The sequence below is a fragment of the Odocoileus virginianus genome, unplaced genomic scaffold, assembly GCF_023699985.2.
Source record: "Odocoileus virginianus isolate 20LAN1187 ecotype Illinois unplaced genomic scaffold, Ovbor_1.2 Unplaced_Contig_11, whole genome shotgun sequence".
In the NCBI taxonomy this organism is placed as follows: domain Eukaryota; kingdom Metazoa; phylum Chordata; class Mammalia; order Artiodactyla; family Cervidae; genus Odocoileus; species Odocoileus virginianus.
Window position 1 is genome coordinate 1,087,519 of NW_027224328.1, and position 21,904 is coordinate 1,109,422.

Here is a 21,904-nt window from a genome sequence, read left to right on the forward strand (position 1 = left end):
ATATCTCCAGAGAACTTAGAGATTCAGAGATCCAGAAAGTTGGAAAGAAATGTTTAAGAATAAGTGAAGATTTGTAAAATCTCATTATTGAAAGAGACCTTAAAGATAAGAAGGTGACAGTTTCATAGGGAAGGCAAATGAATGGTAAGCATTTAAAATAAAGGAAAGGATTCTTCGAGTTTATGTTTTATGTGAAACTCACGGTTTCCCAGAGGCTGAAGCATCTGTCGGCAGCAAAAGCAGAAGAAGGAGAATAAGACTTGGATGAAGGAGTTTGTTCTTCCCCATACTGCAGGGAGAAGGACTGGAGGAGACCAGACTGTGTTGCACCTTTCTCCCTGCGGTTGGTCTGGTCCCAAACTTTCCTCGGAGCAACTAGGCTTTATGCTGCTCTCTGTGTAAACAGGAAGTTCCACCCACACAAGGTGTCTAAACAAAGTAGAGGTCTCTGAACATTCTCTGAAAGGGTCGTTGCTCTAAGGGACTTAATTACAGTCAAGGTTAATTCTTGGCAAGCTAAATAGGATTCCTGGAGGGATAAAATCCACATTCCCATTAGTGCTCATTTTCCCTGGGTTTTCCCGTAAAGCAGCTAATCGGCTTTTCAATCCCTTCTCTCTCTTGCTCCCTCCTTCTGCTTCCTCATAGTGCCTTTTATGGCTTTCCTCTCATCTCTTGCATGAATAGCTGGCAGGGGAAGCTATAATTTAAGCAACACTGGAAGGCTCAAAATAGATATTTCACTACAAGTCAGTCTCCTGCAAGTCCTCCATCAGATATGTCTACTCAATATTGAAGCAGTTTCAGAATTTAGTTGTCCTCTATGGAAATGACAGTGGATTAAAAGAACAGCTTTTTTTCTTGGAGGATACTGCTGAATTGCAGATAAAGAGCTAGGTTCTGGAAGAATGATAATAGATATATTTCTCTGTATTAAGGAAGTGAAAAGATGAAAGGAGAAGTAGCAAGACCTCAAAAACAAGCTTTGACTTACTCTGCCCAAGAAAGATCTTAATTGTCTTTACCATCTACTTAACGTGAACATGAACGCATTTTGTTACTGCCTTCTAAATATGCAACTCCCTTTCAGTCTTTAATCATATTAACTATTTTATCCATCCATCCATCCATCCGTTCATCCACCCATCCATTCATTCATCCAATTGATTGATTGTTTTTTAAGTTTTATTGAGCCCAGTTGGTCTAGGTATCATACAAAATCATGGAGATGGAATGGTCAAATATGTAGAAACAGATTGTACATTCTTGAGGGTATGAAAGCAGACAAATAAATAAGCAATAAAAATACAGTAGCCAGACATTATAATTGGAGAAGTTCAGGTGCTCTCGGAGCACAGGACAGGGGCACACAATTTAAACTTGGGTCTTGGAAAAGAAATCTAAGGGAAAGAAAAAAGCAAATTAAATTCTGGAGTGTGGGTGGTGGCTAGCCAGGGAAAAGAGGAGATGCAAAGTGCATTCGAAGCACATAAGGAATGACATAAACAAAGACACAGGGGGCGATAACCATCATGACACATTAGTGATAAACATCATGACAGTAAAATGAAAAATGTTTGGAATGGAGAAAATGCTTGTCCGCTTAGAAAAGGGGTGAAGTAAACTTGCTTCAAATAAAAAAGAAACTTGCTGGCACTACTAGGGTACTTGGAGAGTAATCAGTGAAATGACTTCCCCAGATTTGTTTCTTGGAAAGATCACATTCACTGAAATTTGGGAGAGTGATGGGAAGGAGGCAATCCAGGAAGCAGGGTGGGAGTTGGCACAAATATATGGACGAGAAATGATGGTATTTGGCTAGGGTTGGGGCTTCCCGAATGGCGCTAGTGGTAACAAACCACCTGCCAAGGCAGGAGACATAAGAGATGTGGATGCAATCCCTGGATTGGAAAGATCCCTGGAGGAAGGCGTGACAACCCACTCCAGTATTCTTGCCTGGAGAATTCCCATGGACAGAGGAGCCTGGTGGGCTACAGTCCATGGGGTCACAAAGAGTTGGACACAACTGAAATGACTTATTGCATGCATGCATGCATGCATTTATAATGATGAATAGAGGTTGACAGATTTATATTATATTTAAGCGGTAAAATTATAGTACACAGTGAGCACATGAATGTGATAGTAAAGGAAAATGTGCCTTCCGATTTTCCTGGCTATTCACTGAATGACTTTTGTTGCTTTTAAGTGATTGAGTGAAACACATAACACAGGGTGAGAACAGAGGGCTGAGAGTTGGGAAGATAAAGAGTCTCCTTTTAGAAAGTGCTTGTGCTTTAAATAGTAATGTTTGAGGGAGTTTAACATTAGCTTTTGAACTGTGGTGTTGGAGAAGACTCTTGAGAGTCCCTTGGACTGCAAGAAGATCCAACCAGTCCATCCTAAAGGAAATCAGTCCTGAATGTTCATTGGAAGGACTGATGCTGAAGCTGAAACTCCAATACTTTGGCCACCTGATGCGAAGAACTGACTCATCTGAAAAGACCCTGATGCTGGGAAAGATTGAGAGTGGGAGGAGAAGGGGAGACAGAGGATGAGATGGTTGGATGGCATCACCAACTCAATGGACATGAGTTTGAGTAAACTCTGGGAGTTGGTGATGGACAGGAAGGCCTGGCATGCTGCAATCCATGGGGTCGCAGAGTTGGATGCGACTGAGCAACTGAATTGAACTGAACTAACATTAGCATCTAGAACTTAGAGCATTGTTGTCTAGAAGAAATATAGGGCGAGCCTCCTAAGTAATTTTACATTTTCCACATTGAAAAACAAAAAGTAACAGATTAAATTAATTTTATTTTTTATACTTATTTTTTATCATTTTATTTTTAAATGAAATTTTATTGAAGTATAGTTGCTTTACAATGTTTTGTTATATTTTACTGTAGAGTGAAATGAATCAGTTGTATATATACACGTATCCCCTTCCCTTTGGACTTCCTTCCCATTTAGGTCACCACAGTGAATTAAGCAGAGTTCCCTGTGATGTACAGTGTGTTCTTATTAGTTATATATTTTAAAATTTATTTTAAAAATACCATTTACTTATGTCAGTATTGCCAAATTATTATCATTTCAACATTTGATCATTATAAAAATTGTTAATGAGATACTCTAAATTTGTTTTTCATACTAAGTCTTTGAAATCTTGTATGGATTCTACATTTATAAGAAATATCAATTTAGAACAGCCACATTTCCAATGTTCAACAGCCCATGTGGCTACTGGTTACCATATTAGACATAGCAGGCTTAAAGAAATGTTTTTCAAATTATGGGTCACCATCTATAATGTGTTACAATGTCATGATCAGTGAGTCATGACCAAGATTTTTTTTTTTAAGATTTTTTAAAATGTAATAGAATACAGTAAAATAGAAAGCACAGTGTACCAAACAGAATATGTGAAACTAATGAATTTGGAAATATTTATTTCACTGTTGTGCAGCAGAAACTTTGGTTATGTCCTATTACCCCTTTTCTGACTCTACCTTTATTACTCAAACACCTGAGTTCTTGCTGGGCATAAACCATCTCATTGAAAACTTTTATTTCCTGGTCTTCTCCTTGGAGGCTGGGTATGGTATACGGATAAATTCTGGCAACTGGAGTGTGAGTGCAAGGGCAGTGTGCAACTTTCAGTTCATGACTTGGAAGGATTAGGTTCTGTCCTTCCCTTCTCTTCCTTACTACTGTCTGGAATCTGACGTGTTGATGGTAGCCAGATCTTTCATTGTAGGCAATAAGATGGAAGCCATGTGTCAAGGGAGGCAGAACAAGAAACAAGACATCAACTGAACCCCTAAGTCATCCAAAGGCCATTTTAGCTGGCACTTTTATGTAAGAGAAAAACATTTTCTCTTATTTAAAGGCCTTTGCATTTTGAGATATCTTTGTTCAAGCTAAAACTTATATCTTAACTCATATAATTTCTCTTTCTTTATTACATCTCTATCATCTCTAAGTGTCACAGTGTAAAAGTTACATTGTGAAAATGTGATTTCATTGTTATCTTGCGAACTGTCTAGTGAAAATATACAAAATTTCTTATTGTAGGTTAAAGTTAAAGCAATCTGAACACCACCAGTTAACAGAGATCTGGCCTATTTATTACAGATTAGAGATTTATCAATTTATAAGGAGAGCTGATGCCATGGAAATAGATGATATGGGATGAAAATAGAAAAGAGTCCACAACAGAGCTCCAAGAAACACTAGTATATAGGTGATGAACACCTAAGTGGAACTGGAAAGAGAAACATGGGAGAGAGTGGGATTTCTGAGCCCCAGAGAAGGGACATTTTAAAAAAATAGTCAAAAGAAGATTTTTACTAGTCAGAGTGACTGGGGCTTTATAACAAAACATCAAGGCTTGTGACTGGGCTTCCCTGGTGGCTCAGATGGTAAAGAACCTGCCCACAATGTGGGAGACCTGGATTTGATCCCTGGGTCGGGAAGATCCCCTGGAGAAGGAAATGGCAACCCACTCCAATATTCTTGCCTGGAGAATCCCGTGGACAGAGGAGCCTGTAAGGCTACAGTCCATAGCGTCTCAAAGAGTCAAACACAACTGCGTGACTAACACTTTCACTTTCTCTCATGAAATGACCCTGTGCTTGTACACACATATGCACGCGCGCGCGCACACACACACACACACACACACACACACTCTTCATTCACCAAAGGAAAACTAACCCTGCAACATATTCCCTGCTGAGTCTCATATTAAAAAATAAACTATATAGAGTTAAAGACAAAAATATAAACCATAAATATTTAAATTAGGGAAAATGTGTAGGAGAATAATTTTACAGTTTGGTGGGTAAAAAATGACTTCCTAATCAGAAAATAAAACCCCAAGACAAATTTAAAGTATAAGCAGCAGAGTTACTACAAGTAACTGATATAATACATTACTAGTAATCATACATTTGAAAAAGAAAAAAATATATGTCATGCAACGTTCCCTATCAGACTGGGAAATTTTTTAAAGGCGTGGGGAAAATGTAGTCTTAGGCGTTGCTGGCAGAAGATAATTGGCAGTCATTTTAGAAAGTAATGTGATAGGATCTACACTCCTTGACATAGCAAATTTACAGACAAGTTCATCATACAAAACAACAAAAAAATCAAGTAACTGAATTTAAAAAAAATGAGCAAAAATGTAAGCATGTACAGCTGGCTGTTAAGAGTAGGTTGAGTGGTCTTGGCACCATTGTTGAAGATAATTTTATCATATACATGAGGAGTTTCTCTCTGGGCTCTCTATTCTCTTCCATTGATCTATTTGTCTGTCTTTATGCCAGTACCACTCTATTTTGATTAATGCAACTTTGTAATGTTTTGAAAATAAGAAGTGAGAACCTTCCAGCTTTATTATTATTTTTTTTAATTGTTTGGCCATTCAGGGTCCCTCAAGATTCTACAGGAATTTTAGTGTGGGTTTTCTTTCAAAAGTATGATTTTACTATACCATACATTTTGCTCTGCAATTTCCCCCTGAAAGTATACATTGTATTGAAGATAGTTTTCATGTCAGCATAAGGATCTATATTAAAAGAGATATATTCTCTTGAATAATTACCTTATATATACATGCTGTGATTAATCAATACCATATAGATAACCAATCAGTTTTTGTTTTCTAGATATTGTGTCAATGAACATACTTGTCTTGGCAGAGTAGTCCATACTCTGGGAGTAATTACTCGAAGTAGAAATATTGGATCAAAAGGGCAGGCTGGGATGAAAGTTTCACAAGGGAAAGGATTTTGTCATTCTTGTATCCCTAGTACCTAGAACAGGGTCTGGTGTGTGAAGTGAAGTTGCTCAGTTGTGTCCGACTTTTTGCGACCCCATGGACTATAGCCTCCCAGGCTCCTGGGTCCATGGGATTTTCCAGGCAAGAATACAGGAGTGGGTTGCCATTTCCTGGTGTGTACTAGGTGCTAAATAAATAGTAAATAAACAGTAAACCCAACAAGCAAACAAATAAATAAACAAATAGGTAAGATAACTCTTGACCTATGTGTCAAAAATTAAGAAGATGTTTGCCAAACTATGTTCATTGTTCATTGGCTTAACTACTCACACAGCATCTTTCTCCCTAACCATCTTCAAACTATGGGTAGCTGTTTGATCTAGTCTGGCCAGTGACATATAAATGGAAGACTTCTGGGTGGGGCTTGTGGAAAACTTTTGGTTTCTTAACAAAAAGAGGAAGTTTCAGAAGACACAGCAATGAACATTTTTATTTATTCTTTCTGCGTGGAAAATGAATGTAACACTTAAAGTTTCAATGGCCATCTTGAGTTAACAAAGCAACGAATAGGATGATCAGGTCTGCATGCTAAGCAGGTCCAAACAATAGAAAGGGCCTTGATCTCTGTCAGTGTTATTGGGTAATTGTGTCAACCTTGGAATGTCAACCTCTGGACTTCTTCCTTATTTGTTCAGCAATTGCTAGTTGCTTTTCTGTTATTTATTGCCAGAGGAATCCCTAGCTGATTCACAGACAGGTGCAAAATGCATTTTAAATATATAGAGAAAATTAGAACTTAAAGTAACCTTGCAACAGTGGGGAGAGGGTGAAAAATGTGGATTTTAAGTGTATTGGACATGATAATTGCTAGTTTAATATTGATGAATGTACTACAGAGAAAAGTTACAGTACTCCCTTTTACCTTACTTGATGCACTATGGATATAAAGGACACCATTATTTAATATATTACTTAAAGAAAAACTTTTCCAATTAAATTATGTAAAATATGTCATGATATGAAAAGATATGTATGTTGTAATCACTGAATGCCAGAAATAGCTAATATTTTAGGTTCTATATGTTAGGCATTGTGTTAAGCACTTTATTTCATTTATTTTGCTCAAAAATGCATAAACGAGTTATGGACTTTTCCATTTTGGAGATGATAAATAGAGAATGACTCTAGTTTTCTCACTGGGACTGTCGTGGGTGATCTTGCTAATAAGAGACAGGAAATTGTCAGGTAGAATCTTAGGTATGTTGGCTTTGAGGCTTTCTTGTGAAATTCAGGAAAGTTGTGCAGTAGGGAGTTGGGGGTAAATTTCAGAAGTGAAGGAAAAAAAAAAGAGATTAATTAATTGGCTCCTTTGTCTGTTCAGTCAATATTTAAGCCTACTATGAACCAGGCTCTGTATTAAGTACTGGGGATATTGTGAAGCAAAGCAGTCAAGTGGAGAAGATGGATATTATTTAGTCAGTCCACATACATTCTAATGCATATTTTGTACCAGACACTGTCCTGTGGTTAACAAAAACCATATGTTTCTGCCATTGGAGTTTACATTCCTTTGCATTGAAATTAAGAAGGTGACTGGTGAAACATATGTGAGCATGCCAACAGATCCACTTTAAATTCACGACTGCAGACTTAGGTGCAAACACAGCCTCCATGCAGTGCTGCTGCATTGCTCAAGTGATTTTATTTTCTCACTCTCCCAGGTCATCGTTTCTGTAGACAATGCCTTTCTTTTCTCTCTGCTGATGACATTGCTTCTTATTTCACTGAGAGAATAGAAATGATCACAAGTAAAATTCTGATGATCTATCTCCAATTCTGAAATGGCCAGCTCATCTACATCTGCACCTATGGACTCTGTATTCTCTTGTGTTGCACCAGATAAACTTGTGTGCATCTAAATGCAAACCACCATTTAAAAAAATTTTTTTTTAGTGTAACGTACTCTTTTCACATACTCAAAAACTTTTTTTTACTAATTTAATTTACCTCTCCCTGTGCTGTGCTTAACACTCAGTCCCATCCGACTCTTTGTGACCTCATGGACTGTAGCCTGACAGGCTCTTCTGTCTGTGGGATTCTCCAGGTAAGAATACTGGGAGTGGGTTGCCATGTCCTCCTCCAGGGGATCTTCCCAACCCAGGGATCAAACCCAGGTCTCTCACATTGCAGGCAGATTCTTTACCGTCTGAGCTACCAGGGAAGCCCTTAGCTCTCTCTACTACAGCATCAAATCTCTCCACTAAACATCATTATTCTCATCAGCATATAAATATATATTTCACCTGTGAAAAAAACAAAATTCTTGACTATACATATCCTTCTGTCTATCCTCCCCCTCCCCCATTTTTTGATTCCTTTTTCCACAAATCTCCTATCAATATTTGTTCAAACTTACTACTTCCACTTCTTCTCCCTTTATTTCATTAACCTACTCCTAACAGGCTTTGAGATAAAGCCTGTTAGTCTTTGTCTGTCAGTCACCAGCGATCTCCATGTTGCCAATTTCAGTGGTCAGTTCTGTTTTCATTTTATTATGTCTTTCAGAAGCAACTTACTTAGCTGCTCACTCTGTTCTTGAAATCCTTCCAGAAGCCTTTTCTTCACTTGAGTTTCAACACACTGCCTTTCTTTGATTCTGTCAATCATTTTCAGAATCCTTTACTATTTGTTTTCCTGACACTTAAACATTGCAGTGTCTCAAAGTCCAGTCTTCTAACTTCATCTCTTTTCAAGTCATATTGTCTCTAAAGGGATCTCCTTTTGTCCTAGGCTTTTAAAATGCTGTATTTAGAGAGTATTTAAACTCTCATTCTCAAACAATTTCTCATTGCAAAGTATCTATCCCTCCTTGCTCCCTTCTGATTGAGAATTGTATTTATAACTGCTTTCTCTGACTTTCTACTGAAGTTTTACCGGCACTTCAAATTCAACACATTCAGGATGAAGCATCTGATTCCTCTTTGCCTCCTAGGACTTTTCCTCTCAGTAAGTGGTGTCTCCATTAAACCAATATGCTATTGTTCCTAGCGTATTTCATTACACACATATATGTGACCATATGACATTACTTAAAAATAGAAATGACCCCTGGTGGCTCAGATGATAAAGAACTTGCCTGCAATGCAGGAGACTCAGGTTCGATCCCTGGGTCAGGATGATCCCCTGGAGAAGAGAATGGCCAAAAATATGTGGATTCATCCTTGGTTTCTTTCTTTCTATTTCCAGTGTAAAATTTAGCAACAATCAGAATATATCTTTAGTATGCTGATGTTATTTCATCTACCGCCATCTAGTCTAAACCACCATCATCCTCTGTCAGTCCCAGTGCAAGACTAGTTTAATTTGTCTTCTTGATTCTTCCACTGCTGTCTTACAAGCCACTGTCTCACACAAAAGTCAAAATAAATCCTTTAAAGGAAAAATCTAATTATGTCGTGCCCCGGGAAACTCCTCTAACAGCTCCCCATGTTCCTGAAAATAAATAAGTCCAGATTTTTTTTACCAAAGTCTAGAAGATGTCCAGGACTTGGTGATTTCCTCCCATAGTCTGATCTCATTTTTAGGGCTTCACCCATCCTGTTCACTCCGCTGCAGTCACGCTGCTCTCTTTCCTGTTCCTAGAATACACAAAGTCTGTTTTTGTTTCAGGGCCATGACACTCCCTGTTTCCTCTTCTTGGGGCACTTGGAATATGCATGACTTTCTCTTGTACTTCATTCATTTCTCTGTTCCACCTCACAAAGACCTTTCTTGACCATTCTACCAGAATAGCAGTCCTCCACATATTATCCTCTGTTTCCTTATTGTTCCTAGTGTATTTCATTACACACATATATGTGACCATATGACATTAATTAAAAATATAAATGACCCCTGGTGGCTCAGATGATAAAGAATCTGCCTGCAATGCAGGAGACTCGGGTTCGATCCCTGGGTCGGGAAGATCCCCTGGAGAAGAGAATGGCAACCCACTCCAGTATTCTTGCCTGGAGAATCCCATGGACAGCTTGGACAGAGGAGCCTGGCGAGCTACAGTCTATGGGGTTGCAAAGAGTTGGACATAACTGAGCAACTAACACAAGGTGTACATATGACATAAAATATATTACATATAACCATATGATACTATGTATATGTACACACAATTTATACAGTATATATACATATTAATGCCCAGAACAGTGCCCATTTGCTCATATTAGGTGCTTAATAAATAACTGTTGAAAGAACAAAGGATTAAAATCAGTATATACAATTTTTCAAATGTGATTCCAGTGTTCATAGAGTTGTCTTTCCCAGTACTGTTATTTACAAAGTTGATAAGCATTCTTTTTTTAAAATTATTTTTATTCATTTATTATTTTTTGCTGTGCTGGGTGTTGGTTGCAGTGCAAAGGCTCTTCGCTGCTGGGAAGGGTTTTCTCTGGTTGTGGGGAGTGGAGGCTGCTCTCTAGTTGCAGCTTGTGGGCTTAGTTGCTCCGAGACATGTGGAATCTTCCTAGATCAGGGATCAAACCCATGTCTCCCGCATTGACAGGTGGACTCTCAACCACTGGACCACCAGGCAAGTCCCTGACAAGCACTCCATTTGTGACAGAACATGAAGGGCTGAAAAGGTTAAGCATTAAAGACTTGATGTGTTCTAAGAATATTTCCCAAGTTAAAATGTATTTATTAACATTCTAGGTGTAGTAATTTGACTGTGAGTTAAGCTATGAATTTATTCACATCTATGCAACTCACATTAAAAAAAAAAAGTATTTATTTATTTATTTGACTGTGCTGGGTCTTCTCATGACACTTGAGATCTTTAGTTGTGGCATGTGGGATCCAGTTCCCTAACCAGGGATCAAACCCAGGCCCCCTGCATTGGGAACTTGGAGTCTTAGCCACTGGACCACCAGGGAAGTACCTCTCTATTTTTTTTTTTCCTATTCCATTTGCAACTAATAAAAATAAATGAAAAAAAAATTAAGAAAAAGAAAACCCTCTCTATATTTTATAAAGGCACTTTCTACCCTCCTCTGCCTTTGTCAGAGGTGTTGCCTGGTGCCGTCATTGTCACTGCTATCATTGCCTCCGGGATCATGGGTACCTTGCTGCTCCGGCATCACTGGCATCACCACTTGGGGTACCAGGATGACAGGAGCCTGAGCCACATCTTGGGCCTCCTGGGGTGTAGGCTCTGGTGCTGTGTGTTGTAGGGGTGGGGGGAGAATCCAGACTCATGAATGTGTCCACCATGACCGGGGTTGTTGGGTCATGGGTGCTGCCACTGTGCATGTGTGTGTCCAAGGTGGAGTACCTTTGCGGTACTCTGTGGCTGGAGGGATAGGACCTCAGGCCCTGCTGCCATGCCGTTCAGTTCCCTGTGGCCGCGGGCGAGTCTGCACCCAGAAGGTCAGTGTTATGTGCACTTGTTCTCCTGAGGCTGCCAGCTTGTGTGGGGCTGCGGGCTCAGACACCAAGTCTGGTGATTCAGAATTGCAGCTACGGCTATCAGTGTTCTCCTGGCTTTGCCTCCACTTTGTGTGTCCCAGCCCACCCACCTTTAACGTACAGCTGTGTGAAATCCTCTGATGTCGTGGTGTGTTGGACGGAGGCACCTTTGCTGAGTTGCAGATGTTTTCCTGGTGGTAGACTGAAGGGGAGAGATAAACAGAGCATCTCAACCACCACGATGCTGATGTCACACCAAAAAGATTCTTCTTGCAGTTGTGGGAGACAATGGCACTTCAGATTAGGATTTAGAAGGAGATAGGGAGAGCATATTTAGCTGATTGATGATAATGCCATTGCCAAGATAGTTCATACGTGAGGAGAGGAAAAGCGAGGAGGCGACAAGAGTTTGACATGGTTGTAAGACATCCAAGTAGAGGTGCCCAGAAGACATGTACATCTTCGCATGTGGTATCCCAGGGTGGTGCTGTGTTCTTATTGTAACCCTGTTAGATAGCACATGGTTCATTTCCTTCCATTCTGGGCAATGTTAAATCCAATCACTTGATTAAGGTGTTATGTGCCGTACTTCTTGTCTGCGAGTTTATTTTTTGCTTTGTAACTAATATTTTATGGGGATACTATCAGACTGTATAAATGTCCTGCTGTGTGCTTAGTCGCTCAGTCATGTCCGACTCTTTGCCACCTGCCTACTTACTTCTCAGGGACAGAGAAGCCTGGCAGGCTACAGTCCATTGGGTCACCAATAGTTGGACACAATTGAGCGACTAACACACATACCTACTTCTCATCAAAATTTCAATGTGTTTGTTTGTTTCTGCCAAGTATAGTCATGTTTTCCTCCTTTGTTTAATGGGTTATAATCTATTATTTCATTATTTATTTTGATGCTCAAATAGTCTCAGATTTGGCCAGTAAAAAATCCATTTAAGCTGAACTCTGGGTCCTATTGGCATGCCCTCATTAATCTTGGGCAACTACTTATCTTCTGACCCAAGATATTTCAGGCTCATCTTATAATTTTCCTTCTCTATGTGCTTTTTTTTTTTTTTTCCTTTTAGCGAATGACATTAGAAATCAAGAACTGGGGTGTAGGTATGCCCTTTATTTTTAGGGTGTCCCTACTCTTAGACTTTCTTAGCAAAAGAGCTAGGGAGTTATGCATGTTTAAACATACATATATATGTAGATAAATTGATACGTACTCTGTTAGGCTTCTGATGCCCCACACATAGACCAACCAAGATGAAGACAGCCACCTCATCTTCTCCAACCCTAATATCACAACTAATATCACAGGAGTGATATTTTATTTCCTTTTATTGTCTTATTGCATTAGTTAGAACTTCTAATATGCTGTTGATCCAGGCTACTTTCTTTATGAACATTCTTCTCACTCTTTTTGGAGTTATACAGCCCACTGTCTTCTATCTTAATTCTCTTTGACTCAGTGTGACATCTGTCTTACCTATCTCTATCTAGTGGTGTTGGGCTGACTTATTCAGAAAACAAAGGAAGAGGCAGAGACCTGATTTTCATTGGCTAATCCAATACTTCTTTAGTGGTTTGCTACATTTTTCAACTTTACTTAGGAACCAGTGCTGCTTATAAAATAAACACAATTAAGGAAAAATAAACAGACAAGTCTAGACAGATGAATAGGATTATCTTGCTAAAATGCTATTTATTCTGTGAGGAAATTAAGTTTAATTCCTTCAGGGATTGCTTAATTAGTATTATATCTAGTTAAAATAAATAAACAGGGTCTGTTTGTGGCTTGTCTTCTCATTTTCTTGATAGAGTCTTTCATAGAGCAGATTTTTAATCATAATGAAGGTCAGCTTATCAATTATTTCTTTCATGGATAATGCCTTTGCTTTGTATCAAAAAAGGTCATCACTATATAACTAATGTAACCTAGATTTTCTCCTGTGTTGTCTTCTAGGGTTTTGAAGTTTTGTATTTTACATTTAGGTCTATGATGCATTTTGAGTTAATTTTTTTGAAAAGTGTGTAGATTCCTTCATTTTCTTTTGCTTTTTTTTTTTTTTGCATGTGGCTGTCCAGTGGTTCTAGCATATATATTTATTTTGTTAAGTTTATACCTAAATGTTTCATTTTGGGGGTTGTTAATGTAAATGGTATTGTGCTTTTAAATTCTGAATTTTACTTGTTCATTTCTGGTATATAGGAGAGCAATTGACTTTTTATATTAACTTTGTATCCTGCAACTTTATTTCCTGCAACCTTATTATTACTGCTGTGTGTAGTGATCTGAAAGAATTAACAAAAGAACTGTGACTCATATCACAGGAGTGATATTTATTCTTTCTCATGAGTAATTTTAATTTCCTTTTATTGTCTTATTGCATTAGTTAGAACTTCTAATATGATGTTGGAAAGAAGTGGTAAGAGGGAATATACTTCCTTTGTTCCTCTTAGTGGGAAAATTTTAGTTTTGCACCAGTAAGTGTGATATAAGTTGTAAGTTTCTAGTAAATATATATGTTTTTTATCATGTTGAGGAAGTTCTCCTCTCTTTTTGTTTTGCTGAGTGGTTTTGTTTTTTAGGGCTTCCCTGATAGCTCAGTTGGTAAAGAATCTGCCTGCAATGCAGGAGACCCTGGTTTGATTCCTGGGTCAGGAAGATCTGCTGGAGAAGGGATAGGCTACCCACTCCAGTATTCTTGGGCTTCCCTTGTGGCTCAACTGGTAAAGAATCCACCTGCAATGAGGGAGACCTGGGTTCAATCCCTGGGTTGGAAAGATCCCCTGAAGAAGGGAAAGGCTACCCACTCCAGTATTCTAGCCTAGAGAATTCCATGAATAGTCCATGGGGTTGCAAAGAGTTGGATGCGACAGAGCAACTTTCACTTTTGTTTTTTTATCATAAATGGGTGTTAGATTTTGTTAACTGCTTTTTTCTGTACCTACTGATACCATGAAGAAATATCAATTTCTTCTTTAGCCTATTTATGTAAAAGGGTTACTTTAATTGATTTTCAAATATTGAACCAGATTTGCATAACTGCAATAAAACCCACTTGGTCATTGTGTATAATTCTTTTATACACTGTTGGATGTGATCTACTATTTTTTTAAAAAAGATTTTTGCACTTATGCCCATGAGAAATATTGTTCTGTATTTTATCGTATTGCCTTGGTACAGTTTTAGTATTATGTTAATGCTGGGCTTATAAAGTGAGTTAGAAAATATTTCCTTGTCTATCTTTTGAAAGAAACTGAAGAGAATTGGTATAACTCTTTCCTTAGATGTTTGATAAATTCACCAGTGAACCTATCTGGGCCTGATGGTTTCTGTTTTGCAAGGTTATTAATTATTGATTCAATTTCTTCAATAGATGTAATCAGTTTGAATTGTCTATTTCTTCTTGAGGGAGTTTTGGCAAAAGTGGCCTTTCAAGAAGTCAGTCCATTTCATTTAGATTATTAAATTTCTGGGCATACCATTGTTCATATTATTCCTTTGTTATCATTTTACTGTCCTTATGATCCAGCAATTCCATTCCTGAGTATTTATCTATAGAAAACAAAACCATTAATTTGAAAAGATATATGCTCCCTTATGTTCATTGCAGCATTATTTGCAATAGCCAAGATATGGAAGCAACCCAAGTGTCCATTGACAGGTGAATGGATAAAGAAGATGTGACATACAAATACAATGGACTATTACTCAGCCATAATAAAGAATGAAATATTACTATTTGCAACAACATGGATGGACCTGGAGGCTGTTATGCTAAGTGGAATGGGTCAGACAGAGAAAGCAAATGCCGATTTCACTCACATGTGGAATTTAAAAAAAGAGAGAAGTGAACAAACATAAGAAACCTGAAACAAACTCATAGATATAGAGAGCAAACAAGCAGTTGCTAGGGGAGGGGAATGGGGGAATTAATGAAGCAAGTGTGGGAGATTAAGAGGCACAAACTTCTAGTGAGAAAAGAAATGAGTCTTGTGGATGAAATGTACAACATTTATGGGGAATATCGTCAATAGTATTGTAATAGTTTTTTTATGGTGACAGATGGCAAGTAGACTTATTGTGGTGATCATTTTGGATAGAAATATCAAATCACTGTTTTGTGTGTCTGGAACTAACATAGTGTTGTAGGTCAATTGCACTTCAATTAAAAAAAGAAATATAACTGCTTTACTTTCTTTGTGAGTGTGTGCTAAGTTGCTCCAGTTGTGTTTGACTCTTTGCGAACCTACAGACTCTAGCCCACCAGGCTCCTCTGTCCATGGGATTCTCCTGGCAAGAATACTGGAGTGGGTTGCTGTGCCCTCCTCCAGGGGATCTTCCTGAACCAAGGATCGAACCTGTGTCTCTTAAGTCTCCTGCGTTGGCAGGCAAGCTCTTTACCACTAGTGCCACTTGGGAATCGAATTAAATCTGACTCTGCTTTCATTCTTTTAAAATTCTTAGTGAGACTTAATCTTCATTTTTATTAGAGCCTTCCCCACACTGGGGTTTGTAAAGCAAAATATTTGGGAAGCTGCTTTTGTCTTTGCTTGAAACTGGTTATGACCATGCCATTGTCCAGCCCTTCGGCCATGTCGAAGCCTGGCTACTTGGCTACTTCTGTGCTCTATCCAGACACGGGAATATTTCCTGAGACTGGGAGCTCTGTGTTCCAGAATGTGCCTCACATAGTTACTTAGCTCAGAGGTCCTGTCTATTACCCTGAGCACAATTATGAAGGTGACCCAGTGCCCACTATCCTGGGTCCCATAAGCCTCCGCCCACCTCCTGGTTTTGATTTCTTCCTGTCAGTGGTGCTTCTCTCTCTCTCTCTTTTAGGGCTTCTCTGTCTCTCTCTTTTATAAGAAAATCTTTTGATTTTGTATTGGGATATAGCCAACTAACAATGCTGTGGTAGTTTCAGGTGAACAGCAAAGGGACTCAGTCATACACAGACATGTATCCATTCTCCTGCAAACTCCCCTCCATCCTGGCTGCAGTGGGGCTTCTCTCAAACCTCTCTGCAAAAGATTTCTTTTTCTTCCTCAGGAGCACCTAGAGTGATTTGCCCAAGTGCCAGGGCTTTTGAAAAGCTACCTTTAAGCCACCTCTGCTTCTAACCTTGAAATTTCTTAAGGCGAAAGGACACAAGGACCTCGCCACACTTTTGAAATAGGGAAGGGAAACAAATCCCAGAGGATAAGAATCAGCACAGATCACAATCTTTTCAAATCCTTTTTCAGTCTTGAAACCAAAATAATCTTTAATATTTTAGTAAATTTTTCTTCTACATTAGGAAGGAGAAAATGCCGGAAAAACTGAGAGGTATTTTGCTTATTTTGGGAAAAGAAATGTGAACTTCTATGGTTTCAGTTAAGATTTGTCCGTGTAACTGTTTGGGGGGAAAAAGAGGAAAAAAATAAAAAAAGATAAAGGAAAGGAGAAAAGCAGGCTGATCTTGTTATTATTTGAGAAATTCCTCTTTTCACATATATATTCCCATAACCTCATATTATTGAATAAAAACTAATGTAGAGGCTTCTGTTGATCTGTGTGATTTTCTTATACAATAGTAAATAAAATGACCCTTCTTCCAATTTCTTCTTTGGTTCTTGTTTGGTAGTCCCACACACATATCTTTCCTGCTTCTTCAAGCAAACATATGGTTCTGGAAATCTGCAATTTTAATCCCAGGATTCAATTAAGAGCACTAGTATTGAAACCTAACTATTCCCCCGCCCACCACCACCCGGGGAGTAGTGAGATGTTGGGAGAATGTGTCTATCTTTGATTCCCGTTTCTATGATTTCTACCATTACTCATGAAAAAATACATGAGCAATATTTCACCTTATGAGAAAGGGATCAAAATGTATAGTAATAAGTGGTAATAAACTCATCATTTGAGGAAAAGGACCAGTACACATCTTCTCTCTTTGGAAAATATGAAGATGAAATTTAAAAAGTGGTCTGGATTAGGGAGAGAGTTCTTAGACTTCTGACTGCCCTGCCCTCCTATCCTATCTCCTGTTGGCCTGTGTATTGTCTATGATTGAGAAATTCCTTGTTTCATACAAAATTCTTTCTCACATTCTAATTCAGATCTTTTGGATCATCTTCAAAGATTTATTTCAAGTTTTCCATTGTGAAACTCTGTGTCTTGTAATCATGGTCTACAATAAGGCCACGGAGAACAGTTTCTTGTGCTGCTTCTGGCTTTTTCTCTGGGACAGTTTAGAAAAAAAAAAATGAGATGTATAGAAACATTTCTGAGATGTTTAAAATACCATGCAAATATAAATTTATATCAATATTTTATTTTCCTACCAAAAAAAAAGAAAGAAAAAGAGAAGACCCCACATAAAAATAAAAAACGAATGGACAAAATTCTTTAACAAGTATATTGTGTAGGTTAAGAATTCTCTGACCAAAAGGACTGCAATGGAAACAAAACTGAGTTTCTGAATCAAGTGAAACTTCTTTCCTTTCCTTTTCTTAATGGTTCATTTAAAGGATGCTGAAAACAGAGATGGGCTTTCCTGGTGGTTCAGCGGTATAGAATCCACCTGCAATGTAGGATCCACAGGAAACACTGGTTCGATCCCTGGGTCAGGAAGATCTCCTGGAGGAGGGCATGGCAACCCACTCCAGTATTCTTGCCTGGAGAATCTCATGGACAGAGGAGCCTAGCGGGCTACAGTCCATAGGGTCGCAAAGAGTCAGACACAACTGAAGTGACTTAGCACGCATGCGCGAAAATAGAAACCCACAGTAGGGCTGAAAAGGAGACACAACCAGCTCAGGTTGATGGATGGTTCTTGCAAATTAAATGCAATTAATGAGGAATTATACATACATGTGGATGAAACAGCAGGGGGCGTAACAGCCCAGAACACTGAGATGTAGACATTGAAGCCATTATTTTAGAGCGAAATAGATTCTAATCCTGGTTTTCTCTTTCTGGTGCCCAGCCCCCATTCTGAAGCTATCCAGGAGCCCACCAACAGTTGCCTCTTTAGAAGAAAAAACCTCTTATCTAAAAAATCCCAACGGATTTAGGAGCTCTGTGTCAGGAACTTAGGTCAAAGAGCAAAACTTCAAATAAAAGATGCTCTAAGTACTCTTATCACTTAGGAAATTCCAAGGGGATTTTTAGAAATGCCAGGAATCAGGGGCAGACAGATAAACCCATAGGCAGACAGACACACATATATGAAATATCACCTATCTTTTTTTTTTAATGTGAATTTTAGAATTAGCATCTCTGATCCTAATGGTTTTTGAGCTAAGATTACATAAAATGTAAATAAATTTAGGGAGCATTGACATTTGACATTTTCATGATGCTAACTTTTAACCTATCCAAAAATATAGGATGCTTTATAAAATAACATTTGGTCAAGTCTTTTTTTTTGTGTTCTTCATTACTATTTAAATTTTTTTTCTTATATATATCTTTTAAACATTTCTTTCACATTTATTCCTGGGTATCATGAGAAAAATCAAACCCAAAATAAAAATCAAAGTAGAGAATCAATGTACTTTGGGATAAAAATAAAGTCAAAGTTTTGACTGTAGCATCCAACATTAAGGTTCAGAACTAAATAAAGGTATGCCTAGCAGTTACTTTTAAATAGAAAAGAAAAATGATTTCTGAGAAATTTAAGGGTATTCCTCTCTGACTGTATTTGCCAGACAATAGGAATTCTAATAATCTAGTTCACAGGAGCCTTGTAGATGACCTAAGGCAGAGATGTGCCTTTTGGAGAGGTTTGTGGGTATTGGTTTTGTCTCATGGAAAAGATCTCATTAAAACTGATACGAAACCATGACATTTAAAAGGAGAATTGTACTAACAGAAGCACTTCCAGATGGGACTTCAAAGGACAGAGATGGTTCAAAGGGAAAAGGAGATTTCAGAGCCCTCAAACATCTACAGACTGAAAGACTGAGAGCATATTTCAGCTGAAAATATATGCCTTTTCTCATGGGAAGTAAAGGATGGATTAGAGTGTAGAGTGGATTCCAGAGCCACAGAGAACCACTCTGAGGAAGCAAGACTGAACCCTAATCAGAGAACTGGTGACAACTGCCTGGTCAGATTTCAGAGTGGCTATGGACCATGAACTGGAGTGGCCTCCCATGCTCCACCTTTCTGAATAGAAGTGCCCGTCACAGTTGTCCTGTGACTGTCCCCGGCAGAGTGGTGGTAGATAACTTTGCTGTTTAGTTCACAGATCTTCAGAATGAGAACTACGCTAAAGGAACTGAAATTGAGCAGATGACCCCAAGGAGTCTCATCTATACTCGGACCCAATTTAGATGCTAGATTTCTTGGAATCCAAGAAATGTGTCTGCTCCAAATCCTGAGCCATTTGGAGAGGACATGTGTCAACACTCTGGGCAGCATTTCTAGATGAGCCACCAGGTGATGGCCAGCATGCACTGCATGCCATCTGAGAAGCCATCTTGGGTACCCAGTCCAGTTGAATCTTCAGAGGACCAAAGCCCTAGCCAACATCTGATTTCAACTGCAAGAGAGAACCAAAGCAAATAATGCCCTGTTGGGTGAACCTGGTCAAACCATAAAACCATGAGAGAAAAATGATATTGTTTTAATTCATTACACTCTAGGTAGATAACTGGAACACAGAGCAACATAGACACACATACCCACACACACACCTGACTTGTAGCAGAGACTGGCTAGTTCTGCACTGAATTTCTTTCCTTTTCCTCCTGAATACACAGAAAAACTGTCTCATCATGCAACTGAGTTCTGGCTAATGGAGCATAAGTAAATGTGATGTATGTCATATCCAGGTTTGCTGTGTTCAAACTTCCCGTGGGCACCTTTATCTCACTGTTTCATGGATAAGTATTTGGAAGCGACACACACGAAAATGGCAAAGTTAGGTTATTGTGCTTTGTCACTGAGTTTTAGGGTTTACTGTTTTAGCAGCTAATGTAAAATCAACTAAATACACAGCTGTAACAAACTGGCAGTATTTTATTATGCATTTTGCTTCTATGTCCATACATGAGATTGATATTTTTCTTTTTTGTGTGTGATTCTTGTGATAAATGTAAAATGATTTATATAAGTATTCTTTTTCTGCTCTCTAAATATTGTTTTTAGGATTGGGATTATCATTTCCTTGAAAGTCTGATGAAATTTTTCTGTAAAATATTGTTATGCTGTCTTTTGTAAGTGAAGGATTATTTTTTACTCCTAATTCACTTTCATTTCTGGTTTATTCAATTTTCCAAAATATCCTGTCCTCAGTTTTGATAATTTGTATAATTTTTACTCCTCTAGAACATTATATTTTTCATTGAGGATTTCCAAATTTACCAATTATATGTTTTATTAATCTTTAGAATATGGACTTTTGTTTTCTTGATTCTATCATTTTGTTGACTTTTATTTTATTTAACTTCTGTTCTTCACAATTTTGCTGTCAACACTCTATATATTGCTTTTTTCCCCATTTTTCTAGCTCATTTCATTCATTTAACAATCTTGATTTTTTAATTCATATAATGTTTAGGTTTTATAAAATATACTTCCATGTGTACTAGATATTTAAACAAATAAATTAGGTATTTTGACATAAAATGTTTTAATTTTTGTTCAGTTCTAAATGTTTTGTAACTTTCATTGTTTCTTCCTTTTAATTTTAAAGTTTTTATAATGGAACATTTCAAACATATATAAAATTAGACTAATAAATGAATCTAAATATACCCACAATATTATTAATTTCATAATATGTTTTTAATAGGCTTTTATCCTGCTCTCCTGACATATGTTCCACTCAGAAAAATAGTAGTCTTTAAAAGTAGTAGTATTAGTAATAGTCTTAAAAAAGCATCATTTGAACAGAAATGCTAAAGTTACCCTCAAAAATAACCCTAATGATTGGCTACCAGTCACCCATGACCACACTGAAAATCTTTCTGGTTTGTAATTTATCTGCAAGGCACTTTTATATGTAAAGTGAGAAATCACCAATCCTGTGTAAATTTTAATCCAGAATATTTTTTGTTAATATATAAAACGCTACATGTATATATGTACACATATTCTTTATCTGTTTATCTCACTGTTCTAAATCTACTGAAAGTCTATATCCACAATATTATATTAATGTAATGAACTACTAGGCTCTCAATACCCAGTTTTAACATATAAGAACATCTACGTGCACTCTTGCCTTAGCTATACCGTATCCACATTCCATTTACGTTCACCTCCTAACCTCCTCACCTTTCACATTATCATTTTGAAGCAAAACCCCAAAATATTTCAGCATGTATTTCCAGAAGGAAAGGGTTATTTTTAAACAAAAACATGCTACCTTATCATACATAAACATTTAGCAAAAATTTTTAATATCATCCATATTTAAATATTCAGCCAGTGCAAATTTATAATTCCTTATTAAAATGTCATGTTTTTTTATTGGAGTAAATTACTCTACAGTGTTGCATTAGTTTTTGTTGTACAACAACGTGAATCTGCCAAAAGTATACATATAACCCCTCCTTCTTGAGCCTCCCTCACACGTCCCCATCCCACCCCTCCAGGTCATCACAGATGTCATTATGTTTTAAAAGATGTCTTTGAAATCATTATCAAAATTAGGT

The 21,904-nt window shown here is 37.8% G+C and overlaps 1 protein-coding gene across 2 annotated transcripts in view; it reads right to left on the reverse strand.

The window, feature by feature from the left end:
• A2M (alpha-2-macroglobulin) overlaps window positions 1–21,904 on the reverse strand; it is a 66,822-nt gene that overhangs the window by 44,260 nt on the left and 658 nt on the right. Inside the window, exon 1 of one of the 2 annotated variants that reach the window (XM_070464036.1) lies at window positions 203–606. The exons of the other annotated variant lie outside the window; for it this stretch is intronic. Coding sequence (XP_070320137.1) covers window positions 203–288 — 86 coding nt within the window. The 5' untranslated portion in view covers window positions 289–606. Of the gene's footprint in view, window positions 1–202; window positions 607–21,904 lie in introns of those variants that run through there. 2 annotated transcript variants of the gene reach the window in all.